Source organism: Vulpes lagopus, chromosome 24 (assembly GCF_018345385.1).
Source record: "Vulpes lagopus strain Blue_001 chromosome 24, ASM1834538v1, whole genome shotgun sequence".
NCBI classification, from domain to species: domain Eukaryota; kingdom Metazoa; phylum Chordata; class Mammalia; order Carnivora; family Canidae; genus Vulpes; species Vulpes lagopus.
In genome coordinates this window covers 13225376-13240759 of record NC_054847.1, presented here as the reverse complement: position 1 = coordinate 13240759, position 15384 = coordinate 13225376, and the positions used below count along the sequence as shown (strand labels likewise).

The 15384-nt window shown below is 34.1% G+C and overlaps 1 protein-coding gene across 1 annotated transcript in view; it reads left to right on the top strand.

Annotated features, from left to right (window-relative positions):
* DPP10 (dipeptidyl peptidase like 10) overlaps positions 1–15384 on the top strand; it is a 601399-nt gene that overhangs the window by 576224 nt on the left and 9791 nt on the right. The window contains exons 20-21 of the mRNA XM_041739998.1: positions 6981–7175; positions 8014–8068. Of these exons, the coding sequence (XP_041595932.1) occupies positions 6981–7175; positions 8014–8068 (250 nt within the window). The remainder of the gene's footprint in view (positions 1–6980; positions 7176–8013; positions 8069–15384) is intronic.

Genomic DNA, 15384 nt, shown 5'->3' with positions numbered 1-15384 from the left:
GCTCTCTCTAAAGAGATCCAAAGAAGTGGAACAAATGCTGGTCTACCTCAGTGATGAATGATATAGTCATTCCCAGCAACTGAAGGTAAATATCACCAAACCCCCTTCTCTTTCTACTGCTTCAGCCACTCTGTCAGAAATTATCACAAATGGAAACTGGCCAATGGGTAGGAATTAATGTAGTAAGACTCTGACAGCAGAGATGATTAGGAGCTTGGAACTGGCTCCCATTTTATTGCACAATTTCTATCTGTGAGATATCCCTGAGGCCCTTTGCTGTTGGTTCTCTTCCAATATTTTCATGTGCTAAGATGTTTATCCTGAGGTTAATTTTGTGTGGATAATACTAACAGTCCATTTTTGAGTTTTATAGCTGGCTCATTAATAACCATGCTGTTCAGTATCTCAACCTGCTTTCTGATAAGCTCTTCATTTTTTTTTTTTTTGGCATCCTACAATAGAAATAACTTGATTTAATGAACTGGATTCTGCTTTTTCTTCATTACTCTAATGATAATTGTTATGCAGTTTTTGTGTCATGCTAAGGCTACAATCTCTGGCTTTTATTAAAGAGATATCAAAGAAAACTATGACTGAATTCCTTTCAAAACAAGGAAGAATCAGGGACAGAAAGTGACCCTGATATGAGGAAGCTTATTCTATTAACAAATAGGAGGAAAGGGGAGAGATTGAGTGGAGGAGTAGGGAAAGGATGAAAAGATCCCTTTGTGCAGCTCACATTCAGAGATCCAAATTCTGATCAAGAAAAAAAAAAACATTAAATTATGTGTCTCAATAGCTTTTTGAATATAAAGAAAGCTTACTGGAAAAAAAATGACTTAGAAAGAAGACCTAATTTCAATGTCACAAATTATATAATCCAGAAAAAAAGTAGATTTTTAATGCAACTGAATTTTTCCTTAGGCCCAACAAAAGAAGAAAAACTTGACTGCTGTTTTACAAAGACTCAGGAATTACCTAAATTCGCTAAAGCCACTGGATCTGGGCTCAACTCAGTTTTTTTTTCCCTCCGAGTGGATAAGTTTTATTTCATAGTTTGCTTTACAAAATTTAAGTCATTTAATACAGGTACAACAGAAGCATGTGAACATGAACTCTACACCACCCCCCAAAAGCATATGAAAATACACAAGGATAGAGAAATTCAAAACTAAGTGGCCTAAACGTACAATTTTCGAACTAAGCCTATCATTAAGGTTCACAGTTTCAGTACAAAAGCATGGTCCGCGAGTAGTGATCATGCAAGTCCACCTGGAGGGCAGTCTGATCTCTGTTCAACTTTAGTGCCTAATCACAGCCATACCTTTTCCAGGATGGCACCCCACATCCCTGTAATTCCTAATCCCAGCGGATTAATGCCATTTTTCTAAAAGGTTTAATACTGAACAGATCTGTGAATTCAATTATATGGACACAAGTGTTGAAGATATAATACAATTTGAGAATTTTGTTGATAAGCCTAATTTTGTATATATTATCAGGTAGGCCTTATCATAACCACCACCAGAAACACAGGCTCTGCCAGTATAAGAATGGCTCTAGGCAGAAGCCTAAATAACCTTGATCTATCAAATACTTCCCTATAACTCAGGGGGAAAAAAGATATTCAGCCAAAAATTATATTATAAACAAACCACAGGATCAGAAAATTGCAGATATTAAGTGATATTCCTAGTGAAGATAGATAGGGATGTGGATGAGAAATAGTTCTCTGACAGGAAAAAAAAATGTTATTTCTCATGTTGTAGTTAATAAATATATGAGAAAAGTCATTCTACTGTTCTGTATGTAGGGCAATCCATCCATGAGAAGAAATCTAAGGATCTTAAAATGAGAAAAAGAAGGAATTGGTCAAGAAGCTCTTAGCCAATGTATGTATCTCTATGCATGTATTGAAAGAGGTCAAACTTAATGCTACAACCAAACCATCACTAACTATAAATTTCTATTAAATAAATTTCAGATTAAGGCAAGACAAATATTGTTTAAGGCAAATGTCCTATGTCAAACTCACCTTCTATTGAATCATCCAGCAGATGACTAAGTCCCCTATGCCCCTTCCCTTCCACACCCCAGTGGACAGATACACAGCTGTTAGTATAGCAATTTTAAAGTTCTACCACATAGGAAAAGAAATCTTGCCATGCAATAGATTGGTCAAGGAAAGTGTACTCATTCAAAAGTATTTTCCTTCCATCTATTGTAACCAAGTTTTACTGGTTAGGAAAAGACTTCTTAAAGTGTACTGCAGGTGATCTTAACTATTTACAACATAAAACTATTTTATTACAAAAAAATAAAAACAGCATATAATTTACTCAGGGTAACTCAGCATATCCTAACCAAGTCAGGACCAAAACATAGGTCTTCAGCTCTCTTTACATGGATTTAAGTAGCAATTTGTGAACCTGACCAAACATGTAGTCTGCACACTTTAGCTGGTGTTCACTTGAATTCAATTTTGGTATAAATGGTATTTTGGTTAGTCATAAAGATTGTTTTGTCATTCTAAAGGCCTTTTGGATATTGTGTGTTTACTCATCTTTTTTTTCTATATTTTATTATATGCTCATATCCTGAACTCTCTCTCCATACAGACATACTTAGTGCTGAAGGTTTTGAAATAAATGAAGACTGCCTTCTAAGACCTTAACTCTTAAGAAAAGTTCAGTCTTAATTTTGCTGTGTTATAAAATACACATTTCATATCGCTACAGTCTTTCCATGGCTTAGAACAGGTGGAATTGTCTTTTACCACAATCTTCAACAAAATTGTATGTCCCCACTCTCAGCCTTGAAATACATCTCCTTTCTATGGACCTCCAGAAATTTCTGAAACAGAGAGAGTAAAACAAAATACCATAGTAAAAAAGATGAAGATGACTATATGCCTGAGACTAATATAGCACTGTATGTTAACTGTATTTGAATTAAAAATTTTAAAAATAATAAATGCTTAGAGCTTTAAGAGATGAAGATGACATTCAGAATGTCAAAGAGGAATCAAATAAATTGAAGCTTGCCAATTCTACATAACCAATTCATATTCTTCCATAACTCATCTTGAAATAGATATGACTGTAGCGTGCACCAAAATAGAACAACAAACCCAACTAAATGGAAAAATGTGTTAAAGTCATTGGCTGGTTATGCACTGATATCATTGTGTGTTCTAACACTGAAAACTTGTAAAGACAGGTTGAAAAGTTAAAAATGGCCCTTTAGAGAAAATACCAAAGGTATAGAATTCTATGTTTTCTCTGGGTTTTGCAAGCCTTAGTAAGATATTGAAGGCTTTTGTTTATAAAAATCTACAACTATTTATTAATCATTAAGCTTGAAAGACATGCTTTTAAACTGTATTTTTAAAATGTCATAAAATATTTATGACTTATTAACATTTTGTCTACACTTAATTCAGCTTTGAACTCATTAAATAGCTGTGAACAATAATAAGTTCATTGGAAAATTATATCTTCTACATCAACAAAACATTTTATAATGTTACCTTAGAGCTGCTACCAGTGTTAGGCTAGAAAATTCTGCCTTAATAATGGACAACACTCTAATAATCACTCCAAAGGATCTGTGGATTACATTTTTTTTATATTAGAAGTCCATCTGACATAATATCTCATATGACATGACAATACATTTATCCATAGACACTGCCCAGTTTAATTTCTGGACAATTGGTCCAAGGCTTTTTTTCAGTTCTCCATTTCTAACTGCAAGGAAATATGCTCAAAATAAGCAACACTGGCTACAAACAAAAGAATAGTAACAGTTTCTGTTGTTTCATGAATTTAATAACTGTCTTACATTGCTTACTATAATTCACAAAGTATTTTCAAATATATTATGTCACTTAATGCATGCAAAGCTGAGGAAAACAAGACTATCCTGCCATCATTAAAGATAAGGAAACTGAATCTTGGAGTTTTAGTGTCTTGCCTATCCATGTTCAGAGTAAAGCTGTGACTCAGATAGCCATATTTTTATTCAGCTTAAAAACTGAAGTTAATCATTATAACTTATTCTCTGTGGATCATGTTTTACTCTCTAATATTTGCAATAAATCCCCCAAGCTTCAAAATATAGTATCTTTATATAAACAAAAGGCTTTTAAAGGTCCTTCCATTTTAAACCTCACATGAGTCTCACATGACTCATGAAGAATTAGTTCAACAGAATTAGTTCAACAGAATTTTCAGTGTTCAGGCATAATGTGCCAGGCATAATGATTCATTATATTTCTCAAATGACAGACAAGTTGTATCAGTGTCACCTGGGAATCTGGAGAAGATAGCAACTCCACACTTCGTTCTGAAATAGGCAATTAGAATTCTAGGCACAAGCACGTGCATATGTGTAGTAAAAATTTGCAATAATCTGGTAAAGAGGTAATGTTGCAAAAACTAAAAAATTAAAATTAAAAAATAAAATTACAAGAGCTAAAGATCACAGACACCACAGAAGGACAATACAGACTTAGATTTGGATCATGGGGTCACCATTAATTGTGTGATTTAGAGGATGGGGGGAGATCATGACTAAGACACTTTGATGGCACAGTGTACTTATAGTACTGGAATAATAATACACTTATAAGCCACACAAAAAAACAACTTATTCCCCAGAAAGGTTACATAAATCTCGGTAGTGAAGAGTAAATAAAATAATAGATCTTAAGTACTTAAGCCACAAAAGACATTGGTATTAGCTTACCAGGGTTGGTTATCCTAAACAATAGAAATGTATCTTCTCACAGTTCTGGAGAATAGAAGTCTAAGAGCAAGGTGTCAGTAGGTGTGTTTTTCTTCTGAGACCTCTCTCCTTGGCTTGCAGCTCATTTCCTTCTTGCTGCCTCTTCACAGGATCTTTCTTCTGCATGGTTCAGGTCTTTAAGATCTCTGTTGTATCCCAATTTTCTCTAGTAAGGACACCAGTCAGATGGGTCACAGCCTACCCTAATATCTTCATTTCAACTGACCACTGGGAAGGCACTATCTCCAAACACAGTCACATTCTGAGGCAGTAGGCATTAGAGATTCAACATATGGATTTTGAAAGACAAAAGATAGCCGATAACAGCATCCAGTAAATTTTAGTTGTCCTATATTTTGTCCCATTCCCTACCTCCTCCTTTACCTAACTCAAGGGTTTCGCACAGCCTCTGTATCTGTTCAATTCTATTTGCTGCCTAGAAGTTATTTTCTTTAGCAAATCTGATAATGTTAAAAGCCCGTTGATGAGGATTATTTTGTGTATTGGTACGTACTGGTGGTTCTCAGCAACACATTTACATAATGCAGCCAAGGGAGTTTGGTGTCTTTACAGGAGAGTAAATAGGGTGAAGATTTCTGGTATGCAGCTCAAATAAAACTAGAGATTTTCTCAGAACCTTGCATGCTCGATGATCTTTAAATCTATCACAAGGACAAATAAATGCATGTTTGAACTATGTCTAGGTTTGGGTCTAAATCTGATTTTATGAGAGGCTGTTGTCTTAGCTTTTTTATATTCTAGAAAAGAGGATACCATTGTACCACTATAATTTGACTTTTTAAGATTGTATACCCTATCCTTTGAGAGACAAAGTTCATGCTTTATAACCTGTGTGTCCTTTTTTACTTCTAGCTTTCAAATTTTTCAAATATATGCATCTCTCTTTCCTTTTTTTTTGTTTTTTTTTTTGTTAACTTTGGTGATGCTAAGTAATTTTTCCTCAATATATGCTTAAATTCTCGTTAGTGAAAATTCCATCACAAAAAAAAAAAAAAACAAGAAAACAAAACAAAAATTCAGGGAATATTAATGTAGTATTTTCTTTGGTGTCAGAAATTCTTTAGGACTTTTCATTCCTTGTGTTAAGAAACAAAATTCAACTGAGTAATATAAATATCTAATTAACTTTATTCAATGATTCATGATTTGGACAGCATCCCATTCAGCAAATAGAAGTTCCATGGACTTGTAAAAAATGGAAAGATTTTATAGGCAGAAATGGGATGGAACAGAAGGCTTTTAGCAAAAGAAAACAAAAGATTGTTTCAGCACAGGTCACTTTCCCTTAAGGGGGAAGTTGGGGGCCGGGAGAGGGAGGGGGTCTTAACATTTAGATTACCTCACTAGTACAGATCAGGAAATTTCAAAGCGATTGGTTTAAAATTCCACTCATGGGAGAGGATGACATTGCAATTAGGTTAGGTATTAAGTTTTGGAGGAATTTTATAAAAGACACTTCATTTTGGGTCTGTTGTCTTTTTTAATGCTTGTTAAACAATTATTAAGTCTCCATAACTGGTTCTGATCTCTATCAGATCCTTTAGGCATTGCATACCATCTGCAAGATATTTCTAAAACACAATGTCTGGAAGAAATTCAATAAAGTGGTCCAGTATGTCAACTTGATTATCATTCTTTAGAAATGCCTATGAAAAGTGAATGTATGTTTCTTCAGTTCTCTCAGTTGAAAAATGGTTAAAATAATCTCTTAGAGGGATCCCTGGGTGGCGCAGCGGTTTGGCGCCTGCCTTTGGCCCAGGGCGCGATCCCGGAGACCCCGGATCGAATCCCACGTCGGGCTCCCGGTGCATGGAGCCTGCTTCTCCCTCTGCCTGTGTCTCTGCCTCTCTCTCTCTCTCTCTCTGTGACTATAATAAATAAAAAATAAAAAAAAAATTAAAAAAAAAAATAATAATCTCTTAGAAAATAAAATCTTCAAATCTTTTTTTTTTTTTCATTTTTTCAGCCCATTAGAGAACTTTTCATTTGAAATTTTACAAAGGAAAATAGCATTATATTTTCAGGTTTATTATGAAGGATTAGCAGAAATTTTAATAACCCACATAGGTCTTTTCCAAAATTTTTAAATATTAAGTGTGAAAGTTAAAAATTTCTACCACATTGCCAATTGTTTTGCCTCATGTTTTGGTCCAATGTGTTGGTATTTACAGGGATGAAGAACCAGGAGGCCAGCTGGTTACAGATAAGTTCCATATTGACTGGGATTCAGTACTTGTTGACACAGATAATGTCATCACGGCACGATTTGATGGCAGAGGAAGTGGATTCCAGGGTCTGAAAATTTTGCAGGAGATTCATCGAAGGTTAGGTTCAGTGGAAGTAAAGGACCAAATAGCAGCTGTGAAGTAAGTGGGTGCACATTTTCCTGTTTTTCCTATAATGACAGAAGCTAGGTATATGATACATTAATACTAATTCAGAAATTTATACTTTACTGAATGGAAAGTTCTAAGTCATAAAGACTATATCATTTTTTCAAGTATTTTTCACTCTTAGCACCATATACAATAATTATCATATATCTACCACCGGAATGAAAATTTATTTTGAATTTATGAAAGTGGGAGAGACCTTGGGGTGTCTGGGTATTTCAGTCAGTTCAGCATCCAACTCAAGAGTTTCAGTTCAGGTCATCATTTCAGGGACATGGAGTGGAGCCCTGCATTGGCCTCCGTGCTGGGCCTAAAGTGTGCTTAAGATTCTCTCCCTCTCCTTCTCTCTCTGCCCCTCCTACCCTAAAAAAATGGGAGAGACCTTAATTAAACCACTTTATTATTTATTTACAATAATGTACAGTGTCTATTATTTCCCAGTTAACTACAATTCTTGAACTTCACAGATACCATTCCCACGGTGGCATGAGTGACCAAAAAATCGAGTAGGTTCTTCAAAACAATACACAGAAATTGACTAGGATTTGTCAAAATGTAGGTCAGTAGGTCTGAAATGGAGCCCCAAATTCTGCATTTGTATCAACCTGCCAGGTGATATCCAAACAACTGGACCATCACTTTGAGTAGCAAGGTTTTGGAATATATGATCCTTCAACATAAATAGAACTCCAATCACTAAAGTATTTCTAGTTGGAGGTCTGGTTTTCTTTGTGTGCATGTGTGTGAGTGCCAAGAATGAATTCCCATGTGCATTTGACTCAAAATATAAGTGTTATTTTTCTCCTTGCAGATTTTTACTGAAACAGCCATACATTGACTCCAAAAGATTAAGCATTTTTGGAAAGGTAAATAGAAATGTTGTCTCAAAAAAAAAAAAAGAAAAAGAAATGTTTCTATGTATTTTTTATGTATATAAAGTACATATATATACACACACACACAATGTGTATTATATGTGTTTGTATTTGTGCCTAGTTTCTTCATTTTACTATAATCTCTCTGTACTATTCTTTAAAATGTAATATTATAATTAATAATGTGTACATCAGTCACTTATTAATCCAGCAACTATTTATTATCTAATTGGTCCTGGTATTAGAAGTAGAGCAATAATGAATAACAAAAAAATAGGGTTTCATAAAGCTTATCTTTTAGAAAGGAGAAACAAACACATAAATGAAAAACATAGTTTCATATAAGTCTTATAAGAAAAATAAAAAATAGGTGGACAAAAGTTAACTCTAAAAAGGGTCAATGTTTTTGGATTAAGCAGTCAAGTGAGATCCCTTGGATTAAATGCTATTTAGGCTGATACCTAAATAACAAAAGGGAGCCAGTCCTACAACCCTCCTGTGGCAGGGTGTTCTCTATAAAAGGTTCAAGTATTATAGCCTTAGGGAAGACTGACAGGGCTTAGAAATGGAAAGATGACCAATATGCATAATTATGTCTTTAGTGTTTTCTGCATGATATATTTCATTGCAATAATTTTTATGTGAGGTTAAACATCATTTTCACAGTAGGGAAAGAGACGCCATATAGATACTTACTAGGCAGCTAGTTTATCCCTATCACTGGGCTAGACACTATAATGGATACTAAGATGAAAGGAAGGAGATCTAGTATTATTTTAGTTTAGAAACAAGGAAAATTATTGGTGTGCATGGATTTAAACATAAAAGATGTTTTACTATCCATAAATGAACCCAGAGATACATGACAGGAATAACTGATAATTTTACTGGGGTATAAATTTTAGTGGTGTTCACTGACAAGTAAGTATATGAAAAGACATTTAACAAAAGAATAAAATGTAAATCATTACAAATCACTGCCATTCTCCCCTGACTTCAGAGACCTGCAGTGCACCATGTCTTTGCTTTATTTTATTCTTGTTCTCAGTAACACTCAAGAGATCAATACAATGTTCCTCTGACATAAGTACAAATACATAGATTAAAGCCCAAACAATAAAGGTTTTTAATGAAAAAATGGAAATGTCTAAGAAAGTGATCATTCCAAAGAAATGGAAATGCTAGACAAATTAACAAGTACATACACCAAAGTCTTCTCAAAAGCTATTGTATGGATGAACCTTGAAGACCATGTACTCAGAGAAGTGGACCCATCACAGAGGGACAAACTGTGTGACCCAACTTACATAAGATATCTAGAGTAGTGAAGTTTATGAAGACATTGTGGAATGGTGGTTGCCCAGGGAGAGGGGAAAAGGAAAGCTTGTTGCTTAATAGGTAATAGAACTTCACAATTGCAAGCTGAATAAGTTCTAGAGATCTGTTTCACAATAATGTGAATACATCTGACACTATTGAACTGTGCACCTAAAAGTGGTTACCTTAGTAAATATAAAGTGTTTCTTACCACACACATAAAAAAGTGCATCTAGTGGAGAACATTTTACTCTTTAATGGTCCTGATATATATAATAATTTACAACAGACTTAGGGCTTATTTATTTTAAGACTCTATCCACACACAAATAAGTCTAAAATGATCAAATGAGCTAAACAAATATTCATTACTATGGAAATTTAGGTTCGGAAGGTTGTAAAATACCTCATGGAGAAAGTAGAACATAAACTGGATGGTAAAAGTCATTCAGCAAGCAGAGAGCAAGAAGGCTTTCATGTAATGCCCAATGTCAGTAGGAAGAGCATAGTTGAAGAACATGAATAAAGTAATTGACTATAATTAAGGCTCACATAAAGGAATGACAGGTAAAACAGTGAGAGAAGTATGGGTACAGACCTTAGAAAGTCCTTCATGTTAACCACAAAGTCAGATTTTGGTCCATAACCAGGAGAAAATAAAGTTCTAGGCCTCAGTTTTAAAAGTTCAAAATCCTGTATTTATCATTTTATAAGGGGGCTGATGAGCCTCAGGTAACTGATTCTGGTAATCTAAATATACAAAAGACTGATATAGGATATAAACAAGTAAAATGTAATTAGATTTAGTTTAAATGGAAAAAATATTCCATTTCAATTAAATAAATTAAAATGAATATCTGTGACTGAATTATAGTTTAGAACGTGGCTTTCTGATAAAAAAAAAAAAAAGAATGCCATTAGCATCAAGACTTCATAGATCTCATAGTTTTTTTTCTTAAAATATACTTATTTAATTTCAGTATCAAACTAAGTTATCCAAAACTCATAAAATAGGCTGGGGAGTTATGATTCATGCTTTTTTTGGCATCAGATTATAAAGGTATAGGAGGCTTTGTTTCCTTTGTTGGAAAAATGTAATGTTAAATTTATTTAATCAAGACAAGAATACTAAGAGTTTTCCATTTCTTTTGGAGTCAGTTTTAGAACTTTTAAAAGAATTTTTTTTTCGTTTCATATATTTTTATGTTTTTGAAGCATAGTATATATTGTTATATGTTTAATCATTTCATTAGTGGGGGTAATGTGCTATTTGACTCCTAGTTTGGTTTATTAGTCCCTTTTTGCCTTTGCTAGAACATTTTCTCTTAATTGCTATTGTTCTCCCTGCTTGTCTCTCTTCTACCCCTCCCCCCCCATGCCTAACTCTCTTTTAATGAACCATATTTTGGCTTAGTTGTTCTCAATTTGTCTTTTCTATTTCACTAATCCCTCCACTTACTATCCTTATTTTTTTCTTCTACTGTTTAAACCATTTGTTCCTAAATTACTGACTTGAATGTCTACCTTATTAATTTTCAGCAGTATTTCTTTCATTTGAGTTATGAAATCCCTTGCATTACTGCCTTAGGTACATCCCACCAGTACTGATAGGTAGTACTTTTTTTAAAAACTTCATATAGTTATCCCCAGACCTCAACCTAATCTCACATAATGTATAATAATATTAATGCTCATTCCATCAAGTAATTATATCTAAAAGTTAAAGAAAACTATAAAATGTTCTTTTATTAAAAAAATATAATTACACGAATTGAGAATAGATGGCAAAATTGAAAACCCAAAAATATTATATGGAGAACTGATATTGCTGTGATTATCAGGCTACATCAATAGGGAATAAAATTAATTCCACATTTATCAAATGTCTACTATGTGCCTACTTTTGAAAGTGCTAGACATATGGCAATCACACATATACACAAGTTTTTTGAATTCCTAGTTTAGTGACAAAAGAAATAAAAACAAATTTTAAAAATTAGGAAAGTATGTAAAATGTCAGTAATAGAACAATTCAGGAAAATTAACCAGAGAGTAAGATTGGGTGCCCAAGATTAAAGAGGAGAGCAATTTCCATTTGTATAACAGGGAAGATTTCACTAGGAAATCATGTGACCTAGGACTATGAAATTTGAGAAGTCAAGAAACATCGATATATGAGAAATGTTAAAAAAAAAAGTACAAACATTAATATGGAAGCTTGCTAAAATTTGACTTAAAGAGGTAATTATTATACTTTTATATATTCTCAATTGACATAAGGCTTGATAGTGGCAGTCATTTCTAAGGCTTGAAGCTTTTAATATATGTAGTATGAAGGACAAAAATCAAGACAGGATGGTAAGAACTGTGATAAAATGTGTATAATTACAATAAACAAAAAGATTTAATGTAAAATAATACAATGCAATAAATTGTGTTACTAATGACATATATAGAGTATTTTTATTTTACATTAATTCATTGTGTGCCATAAGTGATGTGGTTCACAAAGAGTCTTAAGTCTAAGGCTAGGAAGAACTTTTTATTTTTCTCCAGTTCTGTCAGTGTTTTTGACTGTATTCATTAACTCTCAGAGTACTCAAAAAAGTCACTTAAAAATTATCTCAAAATACAAGATGCATGAAAATGTAATTTCTCAGTAAAATGGTTACTGTAGACACTACCCCCTGGCTCCTCTAAATCATCTATCTATTGGATTCAGTTTCTTTCATCACGGGTATATCTTTTTTAAGATAAAAAATTCTCAGGAAACATTTCTATACTTTAGGTCCACTGAATAAAAAAATTTAACAGATAAATTTGTTAAAATTGTATAAGTAAAGTTAAAATGCTATGCAAATGAAAAGTTGATATCAATGAATGGAAAAATGTGACCACTGAGAAACCAATAAAATGCACAATTGACCAGAACAACCTATTCCATTAACTATTTTTGATCTTATCAAATAAAAAACACCCTCCAACTGACTAAGTCAATATGATGACCCACAGTTTCTGGTATCTTCCCGATAGACCAGAGTTGTTCTGAAAATTAAAATCACCATCTTGTGTCTACTTAGAACTTACATCCGATTCCTACCCTTTTCCAGGATATAGTTTCTTAGAACTTTTTTATGATCTACTCTTGCATTATGTGAGCAAATATAAAATGGTACTGAGGAAGGTGGGCAATTAAAATTCAATTTATTCTAATGCCTCCCAGTGTTGATTTTCTTTTAAAAGTAGAAATTATTTGGTGGGGATCCCTGGGTGGCTCAGTGGTTTAGTGCCTGCCTTTGGCCTGGGGTGTGATCCTGGAGTCCTGGGATCAAGTCCTACATCAGGCTTCCTGCGTGGAGCCTACTTCTCCTTCTGCCTGTGTTTCTGCCTCTCTCTCTCTCTGTCTCTCATGAATAAATAAATAAAATCTTAAAAAAAAAGGAATTATTTTGCTGAAATAAATTAAAGCAACATTTTGGATTAGGTTTTTGAATACTATAGAGAGAATTTTATTTAACAGATTTGCTATCAGTAACTCTTAAATAAACTATTTAGCTTAATTCTCAAATTTTCATGTTAAAAAAAAATGTAAAATGCAACTCCTTTGCAGCAGCAATGATTTACAACCCTAGATTCACTTTAGAATTACTTGGAAAGCTCCACAGCCCATTCTCCACAACTAAATTATTTTTGAGAGCATTGATATATATATTTAAATCTCCACTAGTTTGGGGAATGCTGGTTGAAGCTAGGGAGAGGTTTGGGTAGATATATTTGTTATATTATTATACTGTAAGAACTTATTATTCAAAACATGGAACAGCAGTCTAGGCATCCCCTGGGAGTTTGTTAAAAATGCAACATCTTGGGCCCCACTCAGGATCTACTGAATTAAAATAATATGCATTTAACAACATCTCCAAGTGATATGAATGAACTCTCAAGTATTGATCTAGAATCTGCCCCTCTGTTGGAAGACACCATTCTACTTAGTTCCTAGAGATAATCATACTGAGACTTATACGAAACAGGATTTAAAAAAAAAAACATAATACCAATGTATTAATTTATATTACTAAATTGTGATTTATAGTTCTGTGGTTTGAAATATTCAGCTATTCTTTCAAAGTAGGTTATATAAACAACCAAATCATAATCAAATTTGTTCTAATTCTATTGCGGAATTAGAACCAGAAAAGTTACCAACTGAGATGACCATTTCTCACTGTGGGAACAGTGTTGCCCCATGGGAAATATGTGAAACCTCTTGGCTTCAACACCTTGGTCATACCTTCATGACCAAGAACAAGAAACAATACACTGGAAAAGCTCTCTGTAAGGGACAGAACTTTTAGAGGTTCTCTATACTTTTGCTCTATAATAGCTACTTACTTACTTTGCAGAACTCACCCCACCCCTGAATACTTCTGGAGTGGAGCAGAATATGCCATCCTAGAATACACCTCTTTGGCATAAGGATCATTTTGAGCTGATTATTTTAAGACACAGGAGAAGCTTTGGAAACAGAATAGAAATTACTCTTTTGTAAGAGACATTTACATTTATAAAAGAAATCTCCATTTGTGTCTCCCTCCTTATACTGGGATGAGAAGGTTGACTCTAAATCATAAGAAACTCTTATTAGGGGGCACCTGGGTGGCTCAGTGGTTAAGCGTCTGCCTTTGGCTCAGGTCATGATCCCAAGGCCCTGGGATTGAGTCACTGGGCTCCCTACAGGGAGCGTGCTTCTCCCTCTACCTAGGTCTCCGCCTCTCTCATGAATAAATACAATCTTTTTTTATTTTTAAAAGAAATTCTTATTAATAGAGAAGGAACTGACGCCAAAGCAGACTTAAATCCACCTCACCCCCTAACAAACCTTGCCCTTGTTTATAGTTCTTTTCCTGGTAACTTCCCATAACTGAGCTCCCTCCAACCTCTTTGTCTTTGGCTAAAGATGGTTTTTGGGGTGCTGGCTTGGGCGACCTCCAGGAGTTATTATTCAGCATCACTAGGTATTTCCTGTGTGTATGTGAGGTACACATGTTAATAAACTATTTTTTTCTCTTGATAATCTTTTATTATAGGCATCTCAGCCAAGAACTTGGAAGGAGAGAGAGATACTATTTTTTTTCTCCTCCACTTCTTTTTTTAGATGCCTTAACACTTTTAAGCTTAATACTTCTGAATTTTACTGCCCTAAGGGTATTTTTGTATCTTTCAAAAGTTAGGAGTAAAGACACTCTGTGGTACCTTATCTGTTATAATCATTTTATTTCCCTCTTTTTCCCAATTGGTGGAGAAGCTTTGCTCAAGCTTCTGGGTACTAGCTAAATATTCTAGCACAAAATTGACATATGCAAAAAAAAGAAGAATTTTCCCCCTACTCTTCTGAGCTCTTATTTGAGATCCCTTGAATAAAAGATTCAAGAGAAAAACAGAAGTTTATTGATATACATACATGAGACATACTCAGGGAAAAGTGAGTAACTCTCTGAGGTGGGCTTAGAATTAAGGCTTAAATACCACCTTAATAGGGAAAGAAGGGCAGGATGTAGGCCTTTTAGGAGACTGAATGGTTGTTAGGAAAGATGAATGGGCCCTTAGAGAAAGAGATGGGAAGAGTGATAGTTTATGATGGTCTTTCTAGGTGTGTTGTGGATTTCTAGTGATGAGAATAAATCTTCCCTCATTGATGAAATTCCCAGGAAGAGGGTCTATGACCCTCTTCCCTCAGTTCCTTTCAGAGTGCCTTTGGACAGATAAGAGGAGTTCAGAGAAAGCCTTTCCCTGCATTTGTTCTTTTTCAAATGTCTACAGCTCAAAATAATCAATAGGCAAAGTGGCATATTTTGCTACTCTTTACATAGGTTCTCTCAAATGCTTAAGTAATCTTTGCATTTGGGACTTTGATGTCAGTCATCCTATTTAAATAATGCTCCAAATAAGATAAATGAAATTTGTATTTCTCATCTCAAGAATTTAGTGAG